Source organism: Nesoenas mayeri, assembly GCF_963082525.1.
Source record: "Nesoenas mayeri genome assembly, chromosome: 2".
NCBI classification, from domain to species: Eukaryota; Metazoa; Chordata; class Aves; order Columbiformes; family Columbidae; genus Nesoenas; species Nesoenas mayeri.
Window position 1 is genome coordinate 34,567,509 of NC_137543.1, and position 24,223 is coordinate 34,591,731.

Sequence of the window (24,223 nt, forward strand, 5' to 3'; positions counted from 1 at the left end):
TGAAAAACACACCGGAATATATTAGCTTTATATTAAGAATTGTATTTTCATGTATATGAAAATATAGTCTAGTTTTGTATTAACATTATTTTTCATATATTTGTGTGCATTTTAATATATATATGAGAAAAATTACATGAAACTAGTATTTTAGGATTTCAGCAACTGTATTTCTTAAGTTATTTTGTCCTTTTTCATCTGGTCAGTATAGACATTCTTGTATATTTTATTAAGACATTATATTGCATGTAAGTAGAAATACCTATATAACGGTATTAGCGAGACCACAAAGAGATTAAGGACCTTAGTAAGGTCAGTTTAGCCATGTTTTACAGCCAAGCTGTTTTAATACTCAAACAGGAATGTACAGGGGTGGATTAAGATCCACCTTCAGAGCCAAATAGGAAACGCTGCAGTGTGACGACGGTGTTCAGCACTGAGCTGGAGAAGGGAAGGCTGAGAGGGGATCTCATCAATGCTTACAAATATCTCAAGAGTGAGTGTCAAGAGGATGGGACCAGACTCCTTTCAGTGGTGCCCAGCGATAGGGTGAGGGGCAACAGGCACAGACTGGAGCTTAGGAGGTTCTGTCTGTATTTAAGGAGAAACGTCTTTACCTTGAGGGTGCCAGAACACTGGAACAGGCTGCCCAGAGAGGTTGTGGAGTCTCCTTCTCTGGAGACATTCAAAAACCACCTGGACATACTTCTGTGCAATCTGCTCTGGGTGACCCTGCTTTAGCAGATGGGTTGGACTAGATGATCTCCAGAGGTCCCTTCCAACCCCAGCCATTCTTTGATTTTGTGACGCAAAGCCCGGCTGGTCCCAGTGCGGGTGCGGGCGCTGCGGGTTCCCCTGGCTCAGTGCCCAGAAAGCGCCGCTGCCTCCTCACGCCATGAAGAGCCCACGGGCAACTTTGAACTGAGGTGATCTTGACAACACTTCTGAAGTTATTACCTGGAATCTTAGAGTGGGAGCACTCCTGGACTACTACAGAAAAATCCCATGCTGGCACAGATGTTGTCTTATTCTGGGAAAATGCAGACTAAGTTGTCTGTTAATTTTCATTTTGTGTCTTTTTATTGATATATGCTGTGATAATTGTATTTACTGGGTGAAGTTGCCACAAAAGAGAGCTTAAAAAAGAAATACAAGCCTAAGGAGACCTCATTACAGTGTAACAGCAAAACTAAATAATGCAAGGACATGACCTTGATAAAAAGAACTTTAATACAAAACATGTTGTAATAGTATTAAGGTTGAAGGCTTCAGCCCATTAAAAATACAATTATTACACCAGGAAGGCCCTGGCACTTATACCTCAGTTCCTTTGCACTCAGCTTCTTGCTTTACACTTCTTCAACAAATGGTTTGATGTAATTGCACCATCTGAAAAAATACGTATTTTTATTGATTTTGAAGATAATACAAAGAGGTGCCTTTCAGATGCTCTAATGCCTCCTTGTACACATTACATATAACAAAGATTAAATTAGGTAGCCGCTTCCGCCCATCAAACAAAATCACTGAACCTTTTCCCAAATGAGGTCTCTAATTCGTGATAGACATTGTCCAGACCAGTAAATGGTGCACACAGGAAGAAATGGTGATCTTAGCACTTGCAGTGCTGTGATTTGTTGGTGAATGCATCCTAACAGTATAGTCTCCTGAAAGGAGATGTGTGTGTGTGTGTAAAAATGAAGACAGAAAATTAGTTAAAGGAAGGTCCAGCATTCAGAACTTTGTTTCTTTCCATATTGTTATAACTTTTAATAGTGGAGAAGTACTTCAAACGGGTTTTCTCACTGTCATCCTGAATATGCTTGGAAGGGAGTGAATAAATGAAACTTTTCAGACCTGATTGGCTTTTGTGTGAGTTGTGGTGGCTCTTCTGATAATGCCTTTTGGTGCCGTTAGGAAGGACAGCTGGGAGTTGTGGGCGCAAGACTGTGGCAGCCGTTCAGATGCAGGGGGTGTTGCTCTGAGGTGTGTGCTCTGGCCAGGTGCGAGCTGCCTGCACCTGGGACAGTGGCAAAATACACACCTCGAAGACTGAAGTTTGGGACCATGAGTGAACAAAGTATTTCTTAATGGTAATAGAAAAAAAATTACAAATGGGTTGAAGTGGTGCCATATAAATATAGTTTTTAGTATGTTTTTTTTTGTAGAAAAACAGCCAAAGCCTTACAGACCTTCATGAATTGAATTTCTTTAGTGTTTGAAGCACTTTGCAGCCTTGGTTTAAATATGCGTTTTTGTTGTGTATAGTGTTACTGTGTAAATCTTTTTGAAAATATAGGTCTGCTGTATTTTCTGTGAAACACTGAATATGATGGTTAGGTTTGCGTTATCTAATTAGCCTTAACTTTCTGTCAGACCTCATACTGTCTATTAATACTTGTCCAGGTTTTATGAAAACCCATCTAAGTACCTTCAGTTAGGAAAGAAACTGCATTAGTAGTAAGTACATTGCAGAAATACAAACATTAAGTTATATTCTTACAGGGTGATTTGACTCAATGTTATTTTTGCTTAAAAGGTGATTAAAGAAAGTGGACCTCCTCACATGAAGAGCTTTGTTACACGAGTTACAGTAGGAGAATTCACTGCAGAAGGAGAAGGCAACAGTAAGAAACTCTCAAAGAAACGTGCTGCAATGGCTGTCCTACAAGAACTTAAGAAACTTCCTCCTCTTCCTGTCATTGAAAAGCCAAAACTTTACTTTAAAAAACGTCCAAAACCAATACTGAAGGTATGTGTCCACGTTTGATAGGATTAAGCATGTTTGCTCAGAAAGTAACAGAGTTAATCAAATTTTAAATCAGTAAAAGCTTATTTGTCTTTTTCTGCTGATACTGTTACTTGTTTGCCTGTGCTAATGTGTCTGTACTTTTTCAAATTCTGAGAATGCTGTGAAGTTGTCAAACGGAATGGCTTGTAAGGTGCTCGGCTTAAGGACTGAACTCGCATCACTGAAGTCTTCAGGCGTTTGGTTCAAGTGTAGTGGAGGGTCAGACCCTCCAAGTTGCTCTGTACAGCCACGTGAATTTTTAGCATCATCTCTGGGAGACCCTACTAGTGTATGTGGTGGTTCTCTCCCTGGTCTTTCCCCCCTCTCCAGTTTGAAGAGGGACATAGATATAAGGAATAGTGGATATATGGGGAAATGGTGCACAGTCCAGCTTCCTCCCCTCGTGCAGCAAGATTAGGGAGTTTTGTGGCTTCAGTTTCCATTTGTTTTGATTTTTGAAAGATTTCAAAGAAGGCCAAGAATATGTTGACATCTCAACCTAGTGTGTCACTTGTCAAGTGCAAAAGGACAATACTTCTTTTGTTTTGTATACGTCTATTTGATAATGCTCTTTAGCTCCCAGGTACAGATAGAAGGTTGACTGGAGACAAGGCCATGAAGGACTCATAGACCTTGAACCATCCCTTCATTCAAACATGCTGTGTCTCAGAGGATATTAATGTGCTTTGTGCTGCATTGATGAGGCTTCCCTTAGAGGCTCTGGCTTCTTGTGAGCTCAAGCTTTTCTAATGATGCCTTTTTTCTTGGTGTCAGTAGGTTTATTGCTACTCCTACAATGCAGTCAGTTTATGAGTAGCCCTGGTTTGTCTACTCATCCCAAATTCATACAAAACCAAAGGGTCATCTGAAGTCATTAGTCTTCCAGATGACCTAACAAAAGTAACCACATAGTGTTCGTATGTTTACTGAAGCATCACTGCCTGTCTAAGCATTGAACAACTAATCAGATTAACTTGTCATCTGTTCAGTGCAGAAGGTGAGGTGACCAAAATCTGCTACATTTTGTTTTAGGAAGTTTTATTTTGTGAGGAAGTAAACTCTTTCTATGTCGTTTTCTACTCTCTAGCACGTTGGATAGTCGTCTAGGTGTATGTAAGGGCACATTCATAGCCTTCCTTACTCTCAGGTCGGTATAAATAATGGTGGACAGTTGCTCGCTTTCTCTCTGGTGTTACAGAGTCGCTTTTGCCACGTACTGTGCAGATCAGGAACCTCAAGACTAAAATTGTGGGTAAAAACAGGAAACCTTAATGTCAAAAACCTGTGCTTCAGATTATAGTTTTGGACCTAAATTTAATTTCTTTTTCTGTATTTGCCTCTTGTTCATTTAAAAACAAAAACAAACAAAAAAACCCCCAAAACTAAAACCAAAAGCAAATCTTAACTTTTTCTGAATTATATTATGTACATGGCTTGCGTTTTTTTGCTGTCCAGGCACAGCATTATACCCGTGTGACTTGAACTCAGCCCTCATCAAGTGTTATGTGGATAGATTGTAAATATAAGTAAATCTGTACTTACTTTACTAAAAGTATGACCATTAGAAATCTGGATACTCAGTACAGAGTGTAGGAGCAGCCAACAGAAAAGCCATCTAAAATAAGCAAATACTTCAGAGAGTGCAAGCCTGGGTTTGGAAAATGTACAAAGAACTTAGTTCATCATCTTCCTCTCTTCATTTGCCTTCAAAACAGAATGAGTGATTTTTCAAAAAAAACCTAGGTTAATTAGATACTGATCTCCTACTGAAATTCTGAGGACCTAATTTTCAAAGGCTTCTAGGAAAAAACGAGCATAAAAAATTATTTAGTAGAAAACTATCAGCATTAATGCAGCTTTAAAGTGGCAAAATCTGAAAAGGCTATTTGCTCTGATTGTCTCATTTTGGAAAGTTTTTCTCAAGAGGGGTGCTAAGGGTATAATAATGTAAAAAGCTCTTATATTACTATATCATATACCATTGACCATTACAATCTTAAATTGAATTATCTGAAGTTGGCCATCTTAGAAAGAGACATTAATAGTCAAAATAACGTGGATATGTAGAAGGTTTTCAGTTTTGGATATCCAAACTTCCGAAATGCTTTCAGTGTGCCTATTTCTTTTAATTTAACCGGCACGTGTTTTGAGTATCAAAAAAAGTGTTAACAATAGCTTCTTTTTATTTGTATATATATTTATGAGGCTGTATCTTATGGCCTGCACTTTATTTAGCCTGCTCTGCATTTCGTCTCTGCCTGGCCTCTTGCCCACACAGCTGCCCTTGTGCATGACATTGTCTTAATTCTTTCACCTATATCTTCTCTAACAACTTCAGCAGTTACACTGCGCAGGATTTGCTGCACAGCTTTCTTAATATAATATCCCTTTCTGGTCTTTGCCTTCAGTTGCTGATAGTCTGTTTAAGTTTTGGACCGCTTGTTTGTTCTTATTTGAGAGGCTCAAACAAGCATGACTGCTGGTCTTTTCTTACCCTGCAAATGGCTTCATGGAAAGGAAACAGCTCAATAGCATAAGCACAATTCTACATTCAAATGACATTTACATTTGCAAGTTCATTGTTTGTGTTATGGTATGTAAATCAGTTAAATATGACTTCACATAAATTTTTGAGGGTCTTAATTTCTTCTCCCTAAGATCCACAAACAAATATTTTCATAGCTATTTGCTTTGAGACAACATTTGCTGTATAAGTAATAACATATTAAAAGGGTTTCAGAAGTAGATAGTTTGTAGTTTTCCACTTGTCTGTGTAATCTTGGACAGACCCATCTCTCAGTCCTTTCCTTTTCCTCCCATCAGATCAATTTCCCCACTCACCATACATTTTGACATGTTGCCGTGAGGACTGTTGTCTGTTAAGCATTTGAAATACTTTGTGGGTGGCTCACAGTGTGAAACATTTCTTGCCATTGGAAATACTCCTTTCTAGCTTGACTACCTAAAAGTATTTTGAGAATTAATCCCTACAACACACAAGCAGAGCAAACCTGCAGCTTTAGTCGCATTGTGGGATGGACGGCAGCAGTGCCGAGAAGGAAGGCGGGCGGGCTGAGGGAGCCAGTTTACTCGTTATATAGCATTGTAGCAACCTATTTTAAGGGGTTTAGGGCATAGAAACAGGGCAATGAGATATAATTGACTGATGAATCTGCTGATTTTCGTGCATCCCCATAGGACTTTCATAGATAAATGAGGGTATTAGTAGTTCACAGGTACTAGATATGCACACTACCTGCAGCAGTACCAGAAAGTAGGTGCATACTTTTTTCCACAGTTTTGAGCTTGAGGATTCTTATCTTCTGTCTCGTGATCAGAAGACGGGAAGAAATTTACTTCTTATTCTCTCAGAGGAGGTATTAAAGAAGAGGTAACCTTAGTAAATGATTTATCGAAGCAGATAGATGGATAGATGCTGAAATAATGGTTCTGTCTTTTAAACCTGTTCCAGACTGGACCAGAATATGGTCAAGGAATGAATCCCATCAGTCGTCTGGCTCAGATCCAACAGGCCAAAAAGGAGAAGGAGCCAGAGTATGTTCTTCTGTCAGAGAGAGGAATGCCTCGCCGTCGAGAGTTTGTTATGCAGGTATCATGTGCTGTCACGTTCAAGATAATGCCCTTGTTATGTTATGTGCAAACTCAAGCAAAATGAAGCGGATCCCTCTGTGTTCAGCTCTTTGCTTTATGGTCAGGTGTACAAGAGGAGTATGAAATCAGTATCAGAAAGCCTGTTTGAACTTTTCTTCTTTCTCTTGGCGAAACAAATGGCAAGTAGGCTATGAGCCTTCTAGGCTCTTTTCTTGTAGTCCTTTTGCATTTTTTATACACTTTAGTTTATTTCACCTGATGGTTTCTGTCTTTATCCCTGATGGTTCATGAGTTATTTACTTTTACTTGTCTTTTTGATTTTTTTTTTTTTGCTATTGTTGATCAGAGGATCACAATGCAAACAAGCATTCTGAAATATGGGTACAAGTATCTCCATATTACTAAGCATTTTAGTTAAAAAATAATAGTGTTGTAAATCTTTTCACATTTTCTGTTTCTTTCTGGCTTTGTTCATATCTGAAATACCACAAAAAAAAGCCTTCCATCACCTATTTTAGCCTGTCCAGTTAAAGGCTCTGGACCTAACACAGAAACAGTAGATCATTAATGTTTGCTTAAATTTAAATTAAGAACATTCATGAAGATTTGATATAACCATGATATTTTGTGAGATAGCACAACAGCAGGCTAAGAAAGATTAGGAACAGGAAAGAATTCTTTTCTCTTGTGTTTTCACTTAAGGGTAATTTTATGCCGGAACAATCCAGAATAGCATACCTGAACATGTTTTGACTTGTTGTCTACAAGCTACACCAAAACGTCACTTCTGATCACTAGCAGAATTTCTGATATACCAGCACCTCTTTCTCCAGAAAATTAGTTGTGTTTTCACTTAAATCTTTAAGTCCCTTCTTCATGTCAATGAAGATATGCTAGCAGTCTTCATTTTCTTGGACATCACTGGTCTTCCTTGGTGATTTATTATTTTTCTCTTTGAAGCAAAAGAAGGTATTTGATTCCTTTTGTTGCGGAATCAGATTTATGCGTATAAACTTGTATTTCCAACTTTTTATGCTATATGAAAGTATTTGAAAAAGAGTGATCCTATCATGGACCATCCCTTTGCCCTTGCTCACACCCTCCTAGCAATGACCACAATTAGGTCGTTGTGTGAGGGATCAGAAAAGGACTGTGTAATGCAGTCTAGTGTTAGAAAGATGGGATGAGAATTCAGTTTTCCAGTGTAATAGTCTGAGTAATGGCAAAATCTTTGGTTTGAATTAAAAAAAATCTTAAAAGCAGTGAATACATAGAAGATTTCCTTGTCTAGGAAGGTTTGTGAAAGGAAGAGTCAAAGAAATTCCATAAATCCGTTGCTTTATTACATATATTTTTAAACACCATAGCCCCATTTTTACACTATTGTGGTATTTTCACACTAAAATCATACCGCTGGTTCTCCTGTCTTCAGGAAGTCTCAGTGGATTCATTCTGATATGCAAAAATCCTTATCAGAATAAAAAGCCATTGTATAAACTACTTAAACTATGTTTTCATTTAATTTAATTGAATGTGGAAGTAAAATATCCAGAGATAATATGTTCATTTTTATCTGTCACACAAAGAGCCAGTTTAGATGTGATGAAATGGATCCAATTACTTGTCCTGACCACTAGATAAACAGAAGAAAACCTCTGATGACATTAGTTGGTGTTCTGTTCCCAAAGTTAATTTCAGAAAGCTCTTTCTCTTTGTAGTCAGACCTTTAATCCTTGATAGAGGTTATAATAATAGCTAAACCAGTTTTACAGGTCTGAGAAATAGCAGCACATTGATTTATTGTGAGCTATGTTATAAATTATCATTTTGTCTTGTCCCATTAAAGTCCCTCAGTTTTATTGCGTATAAACTTTTAGCAGATTGGCTGTGTTCTAATTGCAATTGTGGAACTGCCTAGAAGATAAGGCTTTTATTTCAAGATTATTAATACTTACCTGTTAGGTAGCTGGATCTTTTTGTTTAATTATATGTACTTTGAAGGGATGTTCACATTCATTATCATTTATTTAAAACCTCTTCTTTGTATGTAGAATTAATAGGTATTTGAGTAAAGGAAAAATGAAACTTTTAGGAAAATATGTACGTGATTATTTGAGGAAATTGAATAATTTTTGACCAACACAAATTAGTAAATAACGTGTAGTATTTATTTAACAACTGTATACCTGTTTTTACACCTTTTTAAAAGCTGCTTCCAGACTGTTTCAGGTCTTTGTCCTCTAAGGTTTCTTTTATTCAGATCACCTTGGCTATTTTGTTATTTTTATTGTATTTTGGTTTCCTTTTTTTTTAACACACTTTTGAAACCATATGCTATTTTAAGAGAAAATATGCAAACAAAATGGCTTAATGGAAAGAATGAAATATAGCTGTCAAAGAGCTATGAATGTCACATAAGTGAACAGCAGTGACAGTGCTAATACCACAAACTACACACAGACAGCTTCAGGAGTTCAGGAAAGGTACCAAGGAATAAGTTGGAGCATCACTCTTTGTGGATATCCATTGTCTATAATTTGTGTTTATTTTGAGGTTTTAAATTTCTCCTAGTTTTTTGAAAGGCATCTTATTTGTCAGAAACCCTTTGTGCACTATAGACCACAGGTCCAACAAGGACTCTTCTTTCCAAAGACTGTTTTGATGAAAGCTTGTCAGGTGTATGCGTGCAAAAGCAAGCAGCCCCAGCCCTTGTGTTCCTTGCAGTGTGACAAATGGGGGAGGAATGTCAACATGGTTTTCATCTTTCTTTAGAAAACACTCTCATTGAAATCTCCAGGTCATTGTTTGTCTCTCCATTGTTTTGGATACTGTCTTGACAATGCTGGGGAGCTGCTGTCGACAACACTTTTACAAGGAAATCCAGATGCTGTAACACTTGTACATTGAGGCAGAGTGGGGGGCAGGGGTGGGGAGATGTTCAGCAGGGAGGGTGGGGTTGGCACAGGGGCAGGTGGAAGAGAGAGACAGCTGTGTGTGCACTGAGATACAGAATAATATGGCTCTTCGGTAGGAGTTTGGAGACCTGAAAAATATAAACGAGCTTGTCTGCGTGAAGTGGTACTGTAGTCCCCTTCTGCTCTATTCTTACTTTTCCAAGATTGCACCTTCATCAGAAGAGCTGATGACTGTTGGTAGGTCAGTAAGATTAGTACATGGTGATATTAAGGAGTCTTGCATTTATTGTGATTATGATCAATGTTTTCTTTTTAAGGTCAAAGTAGGCAATGAGATTACTACTGGAACAGGCCCCAACAAGAAAATAGCTAAAAGAAATGCAGCGGAAGCAATGTTGCTACAGCTGGGTTACAAAGCCTCTACTCCTCTTCAAGACCAGTCAGAAAAGGTGAGAACCTTTTGTTATGATGCCCACATTTTACCCTTCCTTATGTTTATTAGTTGTATCAGCTAATAACTCAGTAAGAACAGAAGCTTAAACTTGTACACCCCCTATTTTAGGATGTTACTTCTCAGAGATCAGCCTTTGTTTAGCTGCAGCTCTATAGCTACAGTTAGTAGTAAGTGCAGCCTCTCCTCCTGTAAGAGTAATTAAGAACAGGAATGTAGTTCCAGAGGACAATGTGTGTGCAAAAGTGTACACGTGATGTGTGCGCGTGTTTCTACTTACAAATCAGGATGACTGTGCCTCTTGCTTTTATTCCATTTTGGGCACTGAGAGGACTGAGGGGAGTGATGTTATTAATTTTCATACATGAGGTACTTATAGTAGTCAATGTTTGTCTTGCTGTTGCGTATGCACTAAAGCAGTCCAGAAAAGTAATGGCCTTTTCAGGTTTGATGTCTGAGAAAGAAAATGCATGTCATTTTTTTTGGTTGTGAAAAAGGAATTGCATTTTAAATTTATATGTGATGTAGGTATGTATTTCCATGTTAGTGATGTGCAGCTTAGCACTCCGTTCTTGAGTTTGTTGATGGAAGGTTTTGTAACCAAAATGGGTGTTAAGTTTTTGCCTTTTGTATCCTGAAAAGGTATTTGGTAAGGTATGTGGCTAAGCTGTGAATTCTTAATAGCTTCTGTCTTACACAGAGTCACTGCATGTGTATATTTTGATCATGGATTAAATGTGCGCTATGGCTGCAACAGCTAGCTCAGGTCAACAGAATCTTCTGCTGAGCTTTGCTGGGGACCACGTGATAAATCTGAAGAAAGCATATGTCTATATGTATCTTCTGAAACACTCTTTTTCTTAAAAAAAACCCACAACTGTATAGGCAGATACTCTGTTCCATACATTCTGTACTCTTTAAGCCAACAAAAGGTAAATGCCATCCTGGTTACCTGGCTCCACCTCCTGTTTCCAGCTCCTCAGAGAGGAGCAGTTCCATGTATGCTGTTCGCACTCACCTTCTCTATGTTCTATACTTTGTATCTTAGCCATAAACAAGCGGGCAATGCTCTAAACAGAGCACTTGGAGCCTAGGTGGTGTTCTTAGTAAGAACACACTGTGAAGTCCTAGCCATTTTAAAAAATGCTTATGACAGAGCCAAAGGGTGATTCATTTTCACTAGAATCCTGACACTTGACTTCTGTAGGAGATACTTTCTACCAGTTTCAACTTTTTCCTCATGGCCAATTTGGCCAAAGGGTTTTTTGAAAAACAAGCCAGAAAAGTCAGCTTTTTTTTTTCTAATAGGAAGTCATAGGTTTTCATTCTTGGATTTCAGATTGCCTGAAGTATTTTTAGTCAGTAATTTTCAGAGATAAAGCCTGAAAAAATACAGCCCACAACATAGTTGCTTTGGAGAGCTCTGCACAGTGGAAACTTGTGGTTACACTGAAATTCTTACATATAATGAGTGGCTAAAAAAGGGGCACTGCTTCTTCATTTCTCTACATTTATTAAACTGTTGCTTACAAGTGCATTGTCTTAAAAAAACAGGTTTAATTACATACTTGCAGACATAGATATCTTAGAATTGATAGAATACCATATAATCGCCTAATATTATTCTGAACAGAATAAGCAAACATGATGCTGTATCCAAAAAATGTAAAGCACTCAAATTTTATGTACTGAGAGTATTCAAGATCATAGAACAAATTTTTATAGCTTTGTTGGGGTTAAGGACATAAAATATCTAGAACATCTGGCTTTATCTTCTGTATATAATAGTCTGAACATATTTAAAGCAGATACACAAGTTAGTTTGTGTAGATGAAAGCATTTTAATTCTCGAACTAAACTGTGCTGGAGAAAAGGGAAGATAGCCCTTAGATCTCTACTAGTGTAAAATTCCTTCCACATAAATTGCACCATAAAGATGTGCCATTAGAAGATACTTGTTTCTCTCCTTACATCCAAAATCTGGCCCAATGTAGATAAGGTGACGTATCAAGTTGGTGTCTAAATGGATGATTATCACTTGTGTTGTTTTGGTTGCTTTTAAAAAAGGAAATTTTTCTTTCTCCTGCCCTGTCCTCCCAGAGTACTTTCATCCCCTTACTCTTGCCTGCTGTTTTTCCTTAACGCTGGTGTATAGAATGTGACTGTATTCATTGTTTTAATGAAGACCTAAGAGTGTCACAAGGGCCATGCATGGTGCTGATGGCCACACAGGTAAACAGGGAGTTGATGTGATGTAAAAGAAGTAAAGGCTCTGCTCCTCTCTGAGGTAATCCCGTTCCTGGAAGAATTCAGTAATGGTTGTGCAGAGCCCTGAGGAGAGCAATTTGAAAGTGCTCTGGGAGACATTTTGTAGCCATCAGAATTTTAGCCCTAAAGATCAGAATGGAGACTTGTAGTATCTTCATTTTTTCATGTTTCAGTCTTCTTGCCACTTTTATTCTCTTAGAAGAAAACCAGAGTAGATTGCATTCATGTGAGACTGTAGCACTAAGGATAACTTATTGATGGATAAATTCTCATTAAATTCCCCATCATGATCAATAAACAGTAAAAAGAGAGGAATGAGGAGAGTTCAAAACGTTCTTCTCATGTTGTAGCACTGTGCTCATGCTGATTTTCAGATCATGTTACAGACGCACAATATGAATTCATGACAAAACCATGCTGTTGTAACAGTCAGCGGTAAATACAAACATATTTATAGATTTCGTATTGCTTATTCATTTGAAGAACTGTCATCTTCCATATTTTCCTATATAAAAATATATATCCTGTATAAATATCACTTCATAATATGAATAAAAGGAGTTATGTGCAGTTAAAGTGCATGGAGACAGGTGACCAGTTTGAGAGCCAACTCTAATACCTATCACCCCTCGCCACTGAATATCTCCCATTTTTATTGCATGCTGCCTAGGCCGTAAGCACATTGGGATGTAGATGATGGGAAAAGGCAGGGAAACAGCCATTGGAATAGCTGCTTTGGCTAGTGTGCTCTCCACTCTTCTTTCCCAAGAAAAAAATATCATCTAGTAGTCTGCATTACAAGGTGACAGTAGTCTAAACAGCCTTAATGCAACCTCTGAGGTACAGAGGCAGGTGTCAGCTGGATGATCCTCTTCCACATCTCTTCTGCTTTCCAATCAGCCCCATCTTCCAGGGCAAGTCATCACAACGTCGTCATGGCACACAGGCTGCTCTGCCGACGGGTTTTCTTTTGCATACAAAATCCCAGTGAAGTCTGAATAGGATCATTTGTTTCACATTCATTGAGCTGGTTGTCAGTAGCTCCTGTCAGTAGTTCATGAGGAATCTTGTACTTGTTTATCCACATTTACACATAAATCTAGAACACTGCCATGTTATTTACTGTGTAGACTTCAGGAATGGCCTTGTTTTGAACTTCTCTATTAATTGCTCCCCTTTTCTGTGTCAGAGTAATACTTGGTGTTAAACATAATAAAATTAATTTGAAGAAAATTAGCTTCCTCAAAAAAACCTATCTATTAAGAGAATGGAAAATTACAATCTTTCTTTGCTTCCACTTCAGTATCTAAATGGATTCCTAACAAGTAAATATTTTAAACTTACACCCAAAGTACTTTGTAGTGTTTATGCATTCTTTCATAGGCAGATATTAGGATCTTCTTGGTTTAGAACGTAATTTTTCTGTCTGCGTATGTTTTCAGTTGAGGGCGGCTTAAAACACTTGATTTTAAGTCTGATTTGGTAATATATTATGTTGAGCCTAATCCTTGGGGAAACATTTATATTTCATTGTTAGACAATAGTTGTTAATGTTTACTCATGAAGGGTGCATTCTTCAAATAACCTATTTTAGACAGAAATTAAAATATGTGAGCAAAGTTTTGTGAGCAGATCTGGCAGTCCCAAGTCATCCTTTTTAGAATGTTTCCACTACATCTATAAATATGAATGTTCTGTTTAAGGAGCAGTTTGCTCCATATTTATTTGTCTTTTTCTACCTGTTCCAGCTTGGAGACAACAAGAGTTGGAATGGACAGAATGTTGGGTTTCCTGAACCAACAAATAACAGTAAGTATTGCTCTCTTAAATTGTATTTATTCTTACTTCTCTTTCTGGGTTTGGCTTATTCAAGACAATTGAAATGCTTTCTGTAAACATCGTAGGGTTTTTATTGCAATTAGATGAATTAACTCTTGAGTCTTCTCTGTGTGAGTATAGACATGAACGAGTGCAGGAACTTGACGGTTTTTATGTACTCATTGAATCATTGAACATTTGGGTTGTTTGGGATGTTAGGAAGTTAACTAAACTGCCTGCTCAAAGCAGGGTTGGTACAGAGTTCAGACAAGATTGCCTGTGTCTTTTTCCAGTTTTTCAAAGATGGAGATTCCATAGCTACTCTGGGCACCTTGTTCCAATGCTTAATTATCTTCACATTGATTTTTTTTTTTTCCTTTTGTCTGAGTCAGAACATCTCTTTGTTTATAACTATCATGTCCTGTTCTTCTTCTACATGCCTCAGTAGTGTGCCTGGCTCCATCTTTTTGACAACCTCTTCTTAGGTATTGGAAGGTTGCTATTAGGTCGCCCAAAGTCTGGCACTATCCTCTAAGTCTGACCATCCAAACAGTTTTTCATCATCTAGTAAATCTACCCGTCTATAGACACAAAGGTCAGATGAGACCTTGTTGCTAAAGACTGACTTCCATTTCACTGTGATATAGGTAATGAATAGGTCAGGCCTTCATGACTTAATAACTAGATTTTTGCTGGATTTGGAATTACTGGTTAGAGTAATCCTCAAGTAAGGATTGTAGTAGAGACAGACACACTTGAGTTTCAGAAACACACACATTGTGTTTCCTTGAAAGGAAGGATTCTACTGGATCAAGGACTTCTTATCACTTGCTTCAATCTCCATCAATACTTCTGGGTGATTTCTGTTTGCTTTGTCAAAATCTCTAAGAACATGGCCTTTGAAATATCTACAAATGTTAACATCTTCAAATGTTCACATGCTGGAGTTTGGTACAGCAGAATAAGACCCCAGGCTTTTCTCTCCTGTCCTTGCAGTGTCTTATAGCAAAGATATTTATAAATCACATCACAACGATCCCCTACTACAAATAAGAAAAAACAATCCTTTTCCCAGGCTTCATCTGGCAGGAAAATTTTGGCAGGCATACATCTAAATCCAAATCTAGGAGGACACAAAGCCAAAATCACTCAACAGGGGTCAAGATGAACAAAAATTGTATTTTAAATTTGTGGTGACCAAAAGGACTTCTTTTTACACCTGCTTACAGACCTTTTTGCAGCCACCATAGGCCACAGCACAGAAACAGGTTTTCAGTTTGCGATGCTTTTTTAATGCATGGACGTTCCTAGATGCCCTCATTCCCATTCTTCTGATATCCAACTAAACTGGAAATCAGAGGAGATGTAGCTAATGTGTCAATAGCCATGGAGCATTTATTTCTGATTGTACTGTTCAGAGACCACTGTGCTTAATCTCTTAACTCCTGTTTTTGAGGGTTCCAATCTAGAGGCAACATGAATGATAACCAGGTGATTAAAGTGTCTCATTTTTATTTCAAAGGGATTGTGTCATGCTTTTGCAAAATAGGAAGGATTTGAACCCAAAAAGCTATCAACAGGCATAAGTATTTTTTTTACAATTATTTTAGCTCTTGGCCTTACAAAGGGCTTTTCTGTTCTAGAGTATTTTCTTTAAAATGTACAGCTCAACTGTGATTTCCATATAAAGGCGTAGGAGGAGAATGAATCTGTTCCCATTATGTAGGGGACAGATCAGTCTTTTCACAGATCCTCAGGTCGAAAATTCAGTGAACCACTTTTGTATGTTATTTCGGTAACCGGTAAGTTCAGTTGATACGTTCCTACTGAATGCCTCTACAAAGAGACCTGTTTTTCAGGACATGACTGAAGTCAGGGCATTGTAGCGTTTGGAGAAGATCCATGCAGCATCACTTAACATTGTGGCACCAGTTTTCCGCAGGTGTGATTACTTGTTGGAATGCTGTGCTAATATTTGACAGAGGGATGGTCTACCAGTACATGTTTAGCTGTGAGTGCTTTCCCTACTTCTGGTAAAATGTTATCTGGTAGTTTCCCACACAGGGAGTGCATAAAAAAATCTGAATAAGAGTGAGTGTTATTAAGAGTTTTCCCTGTTCACTCTTGTTGATCTTCCCCTCAGCCTGAGAGTCAGATAACCTCAGGGCTTTGTAGTAAAGGAGAACTGGGGAAGTCTGAAGTGTCTTCTCCTTTTCAATGGGAGAAGAGATCACTTGCATGAATGATCTCTCATATACCTGTGAAACACATGTTTTTTGTTTAAGGCAGCTCCAAAAACTTCCAGTATTTTATATCAAAAATGTCACATCCTTTCTGGTAGGAATATGCTAGTTTATATTTAAGAACAACAGTTATAAGTAGACTTATCTACTCTTGCAGGGTCAGCATTATTATGGGAAATTTTAAAGAGGGCAAATGGAGCAACTTCCTCCCTTCTGTATCTTCGCTTATACAACAAATGTACAGTTTGGATTTGTTGTGACCCTAAAACTTAACTTTGTGGTCTTGAAAATCTAATGTAGGCCCTGAGGTTGCTGGATCTACCATTTGGCAGCTCTTGTTTGCATTTCCAGTAATTTTATTCCAAGAATACAACAGTGTCCTTGTTAGGACAACATACTGTGCATCAGTTTCCTTTTCCAGACAGATACTCTGTGTGCATAATGCAGTACATCTTTATGTGAAACTGTGTGAAACAAAACCGGAATAGTAAAATGAAGTTGTGTACTTTAGTAGAACAAAAACAAAGATCATGACATGTAGTTCATTTTTGCTGGGAAATACCCTTCACTCAGTATCTTCCTATGTACTTGCTCATTGCATTTATAGTATTCCCTATGAAATACCTTGAAAATTAACATCTCCTGTTCCCGTCTATCACATCACATCTGCAGCTATCCTTGCAGCAAACTTCAGTCTGTTCATCCTACTCATTGGCAAAGCTTCTTCCTACAGGTTTATTTCTTTACCTTTCGTCTTCATTTTACAGTCTTAAAGCTGAAGCAGGAAGCTAATTGTTTTTTGGTTTTGGGGTATCTTAGACATTTTTTCACATACGAAATAACAAGAATATTGGGTTTTTTCCCTGATCCTCTGGAAGAGACATTGAGACACTGTGGGTAGACCACAACCATTTGCAGCCCATAGAGAATCAACAGAATGTTCATTTATCTCTCTGGATTTGACTTAAGCAGTTATCAACAAAAACAAAACATGAGACATATAGACAATCTTAATGCAAAGTACATTTTCTTGGGAACTTATTTTGGTTTTATATTTCTGGATGGGGTAATCGCAAACTGATACAGTATATGTCTTCTAGGAGAAGCTGTAGATGAGCTACGAAGAACAAAAAATATATTAAAAAAAAAGAAAATATAACAGTGGTTTTATGTATTATAATTCTAACAAGGAAAAAATTGCCCTAACTGGTTCCAGTGTAAGTTGGGGAATGACCTATTAGAGAGCAGCATAGGGGAAAGGGAGCTGGGGGTCCTGGTGGACAGCAGGATGACCGTGAGCCAGCACTGTGCCCTTGTGGTCAGGAAGGCCAATGGCATCCTGTGGTGTATTAGAAGGGGTTGTTAGTAGGTCCAGAGAGGTTCTCCTTTCCCTCTACTCTGCCCTGGTGAGACCACACCTGGAATATTGTGTCCAGTTCTGGGTCCCTCAGAGGGAGCTGAGTCTCTTTAGTTTGGAGGAGACTGAGGGGTGGCCTCATTAATGTTTACAAATATATAAAGGGTGAGGATCATGAGGATGGAGCCAGGCTCTTCTCGGTGACAACCAATGATAGGACAAGGGGTAATGGGTTCAAACTGGAACACAAGAGGTTCCACTTAAACATGAGAAGAAACTTCTTCTCAGTGAGGGTGACAGAACACTGGAACAGGCTGCCCAGGGGGTTGTGGAGTCTCCTTCTCTGGAGACATTCAAAACCCACCTGGACACATTCCTATGTAACCTCATCTAAGTGTTCCTGCTCCGGCAGGGAGTTTGGACTATGTGATCTTCTGAGGTCGCTTCCAGTCCCTAACATTCTGTGATTCTGTGTGATTCTGTGTGATTCTAACTGTTTTTATATGTTCCCCACCCTCAATTTTCCATATTATAGTTTTCTTTTATCTGTTTCCAGCAATTTTGGGATTCACAAACTATTGAAAAACTAATAATAAAAAAATTACATTCAGAGCAATCCTACCTCTCTGTAAAGGACAGGCCCTTTGTTTTTCTTGCCTAACATTTTATTACTAGGGATTCATGCATGACTTTACAGTCTTTGTTCTTCAGACTACATCTGTTCCTGCTGTTTTTTCACCACCTGAAATCATAATCATTTGTTTGTGACATCACAGTTAGTTACTGTGAAGATTATGAGATTGTTACCAACAGATTGTGATGATTTCAGATGGTAAATGAGCAGCAGGAGCAGATGATGTCCTAAGGAACAAAGATACTTGATCTCATGCAATTGTGCTCAGTAAAAAAAAAAAGAAAAAAGGCAATGAGAAAAAAGCAAATAGATATTCAAAAGAGTTTCTTAAATCTGTGATGAGGAAATTTGAGCATTTTTCCATAAAAACATTAATTTTAGTATTTTTTAAAATCTACTTAAATAATAAGAGATTAAGAATATAAGAAATATAAAAAACATGAAATTATATGGTGTTACTGTGAGCCCTGAATTTATGTTTGCACTCGAATTCTTAGATATTTCTTCATCAGTTTTTTTGAGAAAATAAGTGCAAAATAAATCATGTATTTATGAAATTTTGCGTACTAATACATCTTCACTTTGGAGGAAACAAAATCAATGTGAACTTCTGTGCACTTGTGTGAATTGAGTTCTGGCCCTCACTACTTTTATAAAGCCTTTTTTTTATAGTGCTCTACATGTTTATGTTTCAACTGGGGATTTTGGTGTGAAGACTTCCAGTAGATAATTTAATTTTCCTGTATTTCCATGAATAGTAACCGAAGTCTACAGTTTGGAAGAAAGTTTTTGGTTTGCATTTCAGACATCTTTAATTTGAATGTCTGTGTGTTATATTTTGCTGAAATATTTAATTCTTTTGGGTGTATTTTGAAGGTGATTTTCAGTGGATTGTTCACCTTTTTGCTCAAAAATTACTGCTGCTTCATTGGACTTCACTTTTGAATTGCTTCCAAACTTACTGAACTTTGTCAATTATAATACATTCTTGCTAGGGGTCAAGTTGATACGTCACCAAGCATTTCACAGAATCGCAGACTGTTAGGTGTTGGAAGGGACCTCAAAAGATCATCTAGTCCAATCCCCCCGCTGGAGCAGGAACACCTGGATGAGGTTACACAGGAAGGCGTCCAGGCAGGTTTTGAATATTTCCAGAGAAGGAAACTCCACAACCCCCCTGGGCAGCCTGTTCCAGTGCTCTGTCACCCTCACTGAGAAGTTGTTTCTTCTCAAATTTAAGTGGAACCTTTTGTGTTCCAGTTTGTACCCATTACCCCTTGTCCTATCATTTATTCAATTACTGGTCATTCTGAATAGAAACCACAGTAAGAGGAGCTGACACCACCACTTATTTGTTGAAATATAGGCCACAGAAGAGTAGTTTTCCCTCTGTTTGGATGGGGGGCTTTGTTTGTTTGTTTTGTGGGGGTTTTTTTTAGCAAGCATACTGTCAGGTGAACATTATACCCTCACTGTGTGTTTCAGGGAGCCATTCCATCAGTCGAGACACTTGTGTGTTCTCTGTATGTCTCACAACTTTGCCAAGGGTGTCTTAGAGCAGTTAGTTGTGTTTAAATAACACCTTGCCTCTGTAGCTGCTGAGCTGATGTGCTAATTTAAAAAGAGGAGAAAAAAAATACTAACCCTGTTTTTCAGTCTTCTAGCAAGAGTCTTGAGAAATCTAGATTTTCTTTCTAACTGAAGATATACGAAAATTAAATTCAGAAGCAGATGAGATTTGTCCAGTTGTGTTTCTCCCCTGAGTTATTGAAGCTAGGAAGTCTGTACTGTATTTGGCATTGTTAATACTTAATGTTATATTTCTCAGTTTCATCTAGCAATGAGAATGAGATAATATTTTACCCAGAACAATACCAATTAAATACAACTTGTATATATGTCTGATATAGTTGAAAAACCTTCTAAAACACCTAATATTAAAAGACACTTAATATTAACAAAACAGGAAAGGGACTGTGGTTATTTTTTCCTTGCTATTTGAGCTCTAGTGGCAAGATCCAAATCGGCATTTTTGTAAGTGGGGTTTGGGCACAATTCAGGTGTGTAAGACCACAACTGCGATTGGTCCTACTCCTTTCCCCACGTTTCCCCTTTTTAGATTCTCAGTTTGGTGCTTTAAGTCCTGCAGGTTTTGTATGTTCAGATGTGATGCTTTCTTTGCTGAGTTCAGAGTACAATGTATATTTCTAAAGCGCGTAGTGTTTTAAACACAAGCCCAGAAAGATGGGAGACAGATTTAGTTTCCCTCTTCACCAGGTGAGTGGTCACAGAGTGCAGAGTGATCTGGATAATGGCAGCCACCTTTTGGAGATGTGCACCTAATATAATTATGATTTGCAGACAGAAAATAAAAAATCAGATGCTGACAAAATGCAAGAAATCCACAGGGAAGGAGCGATCTAAAGGAATCGTGACTTTGTAGTCTGTCTTTTGATTAAAGCCCTTGTGAGTGAAGGTGCGGATGTGTATTCTGGTGTCCCTTGGCTGGTTTCCACATATTATATTCTGCATATTTCAGATACAGGTTATAAAACAACCCCAACCTGCTGCCTCGTTCTTGAGTAGTGTGGATTGTGCACATGTAAGAAACATACACTTGGGCTGTGAGGGTTGTGGTTTGGGTGCCCTCAGGCTGTGAAGGAGCCTGTCTTAGCTTTCTAGGAGACTTCTTAACCATTAAGCCCTTGATGTGTAAAATGTATCAAGAGGGAAGAGCCACCAAAACAGTAGATAGCCAGCTATGTGGGTGGAGATAATTTCAGAGAAATTCTTCTTTTGCTTTTCCCCATCCCATAAAATTCCTATATGATCTATGTTTATTCAAGGTTGCTAGTCTATTCCTTTGAAAAAACACAACTGCAAGGGAAATAGCAGCACAGAGCTCTTTTTTGATGTTAAGTCTCAAGTTCAGATTTAATAATGTAATTCTGCAAATTATCTGCATTTGGATTTCTGTCTTCAGCCAAGCAAATGGAACAATATCACACAATTAACTGTAATACTGTTTTTCTCTTATCTACCTTCACTTTTCTGAAGTCTTTTCTCTGTTTCCTATTCCCTTCCCCCAGCCTGGAACCCCCCAAGTACCTCACCCTTAGTCTGGGATAATAATGTCCTGAAGAACTGAACTGAAGCTTTATTGCTGTCAGAACCAGGACTTAATTCTCCGTTCTCTTCTCCATCCTCTTGCCTTTACATCAAACATGTATCCCTGTGACTTCTACTCCCCCACTGCTTTCTCCTCCTTTGATTTCATCTTCACTCATACTTACTCATACCTATGCTGTGCTTGTTGATGTCCCCCTTGACCTTCCCAGTTTCAGCAACCTCTCTGTCCTTGTCTGGTAGACTTGATCATTCTTTCATCTCTTCTACGTGTGGGTCATGCCTTTGTTTCCATCATCACAATTCTCATTCCCCTCTTAATCTCTTAATGAGGAGTTTCACCTGCACAGGTCACCTGGTTGCACTTAGGCACTCTCCTACTTGCTTTACCCCCTCCAAAATCATTTTCTTGCAGCTTTTACAAGCGCCTTGATCTGTGAGCTCACTAGCTTGATTTGCTCTTCCTCCAAATTTGCTCATTCTCTTTACTGATAAGAAAGTACTGTTCTTTCTTCTGCTTCTTTTCAGAACCTGCTTCATCCTAATCTTACATTAGCTGGTACACTGATATATTGTTGGAAATTTATGATGCAGAAATTATCATATGAAAAGAATGGTGTAGGTGTTTCATCTCTCTATTGGAATAGTTAATACAATATCCTGTAGAAATTCCCTGCTGCAAACACTTAAGTCTCATTTTTACCAAAATCTTATGTTCCCAGGCAGGAGTAAAGCTGTGGGAGATTTTAAAGAACTTTCCTCACATGAGTAAAACACCAAATGGTACATAAATTTATATAATTTAAGTCTCCTGCAATAGTAGAGTTTCCTTTGTGGCTGTACAGAAAGTGTTGCAGTGAAATTAAAGATATCAAGACCTGGCTTTGTGAAGAACTAAATAGCATTGACTTCAGTGTCATGGTTATTTTAAGGTTAGATAAACTAGTATTTTAATCAGTGACATTATATAACATCAATTTGTTTAAGGTCATGTAGCTGAGATCCTTTGTTTGAAGGACGTTGTGTAATGGTGAAACATTTTTTCATGTCTGGATATTGCAGTAGCTGGTGACTTAGAAATACCACAGATAGCTGTGTTAAGTAGGTAATGATTGCATCTTCGTATTTTAAGCCAAGATTGTCTGTAGACTATTACTGAGAACATAATGGCCATACTACTTGCCTATTCAATTGTTTGACTGATGTTTTCTGAGTTCCTACTGAGGTACTAAAAGAAAATTTGAAAATATTCTAGTATATAAGTGGGCTTTGACAGTGAGTGAAGTATAAAACAATGATTTATTTTGATGAGAATATTTACATTTTTCAGTCTTGTTATTGAAATAGTTATTTGGGTTTGTAAATGCTCTATGTTGCTCTCAGTGGATTTGTAATGGGCCATATTCTAGGGCATGTTGAGAACCTGCCAGCTGTGTGGAGCAGTTGTTGCATGTGAAAGTCCTCCATGCCTCTTAAGGTTTTGTGCATTTTAACTTGTATAATAGTGAAGTCAGCATTAATTCTGGGTCTAACATTTCCCACTTAATGCTTAACTTCAAGGTATTGCCGCGTATTTTAAGCAGTACAATATAAGAAGGCTTTATTCAATGTGATACAGGTAGCATAATCTGAAACAAAGCTTTTGATGATTATCTGTCAAGTATTATATTCAGTTCCAAAAATACCAATTATCTCTTTATGAATAATCTTTTCTTCATCCAGTGAGGGGTTATTTCAAATATCAGGGTGTTGAACTTAATTTATGAGCATGTCATATACAGAATTATATTATGGTTTACCTTGCATCATTACACAAGACATGAAGGTACTCCTTCATGCTGGTGCCCCACGTCAGTGATTGTACTTCAGGGAAGAATATCTGCTCTTCAGGGGTGTCAGGGGAAGTCGTACACTGGCTGATGCTGCTGACGCTTCTGAAGCACCAGCAGGTCCAGCCTACCTGTAGGACAGGTGAGAGCCCAGGGAGAAAATTGTCATTTTCTGAAAGAGAATAAAGTTGTGGTTTAGACCAAGTGTACGGAGTGTCCTTGAACCAGGAGAGGTTACTAAGTGAAGGCAGAGGAAGAGCATCCCTACAGCGTTGACCAAGTAGAAAAGAGAAAATTAGCACTGATAACTATATGCAGATTGACAATGCAAGCCTGATCCTGTAGGTCATCTTTCAGAGTTCAATGATAAAATCAAAATTTCGGCTTTTCATGTTTTCTCATCTTCCTGACAGAAACAGAAAATTGAAAATGAGACACCAGTGGTACCAGTGTGGGCACTAACATAACACGTGTGAGTCTGCAGGCAACACTGTCATCACTCAGAACTTCTCTTAATTTAGCCCACTGCTGTGGGGTAACTTGTCACTCTCCTTGTATCAATAAATTCAGTTTTGGGGGAGTCTTATTACACTGAGGCTCATTTGGTGATACTATCAGTCATTCTCCTTCCTCACCTCATTCCCCATGCAGAAACTCCCTCCGATGGTTATTTTCATTTTCCGTGAACTCCATAAGGAGTGAAGGGCCAGACAGTGGAGGACCTTTTTGTAGAAAGGTCCTCCTGTCATCCCAGCCAAGGAGACCCTGTAGAGAAGGGGTTTATGAAATAATAATGCCACTCAACAGATTTTTGGACAGTGCCTCTACTACTGCTGCTATGAAAATAACTGGAATCAAAGCATCGAGATTACATTTCAGTGGGAAGGCTTGAGAAAGACAAGCTGGGCCATTTTGTGTCTTAATCATACATTTGTATGATTTCTAATCATACAATAGACTTGGAGTCTAAACCATTTTGCAGTTGTGTAGTATGTGACAGCAAAAGTAGACAGTGGAAGATCACAAAATTTATCCTTAGGTAAGAGAAGGCTTTGGTGTGGGCTTTTCAGAGACTCCAGAAGATTGCGAGAGACTGCTAACAATTACTGCCAGGGATGAATAAGACATGTTTTTCAAATGTTAGTGATTATATTGCATAACTAACCTGAGTATTTTCAT

At 38.2% G+C, this 24,223-nt stretch overlaps 1 protein-coding gene across 1 annotated transcript in view; it reads left to right on the forward strand.

Annotated features, from left to right (window-relative positions):
* The window catches only part of STAU2 (staufen double-stranded RNA binding protein 2), a gene marked incomplete at its 3' end in the record, with an annotated part of 173,483 nt that overhangs the window by 64,321 nt on the left and 84,939 nt on the right, over positions 1 to 24,223 (forward strand). The window contains exons 8-11 of the mRNA XM_080339785.1: positions 2,540 to 2,752; positions 6,264 to 6,401; positions 9,636 to 9,767; positions 13,786 to 13,846. Coding sequence (XP_080195911.1) covers positions 2,540 to 2,752; positions 6,264 to 6,401; positions 9,636 to 9,767; positions 13,786 to 13,846 — 544 coding nt within the window. The remainder of the gene's footprint in view (positions 1 to 2,539; positions 2,753 to 6,263; positions 6,402 to 9,635; positions 9,768 to 13,785; positions 13,847 to 24,223) is intronic.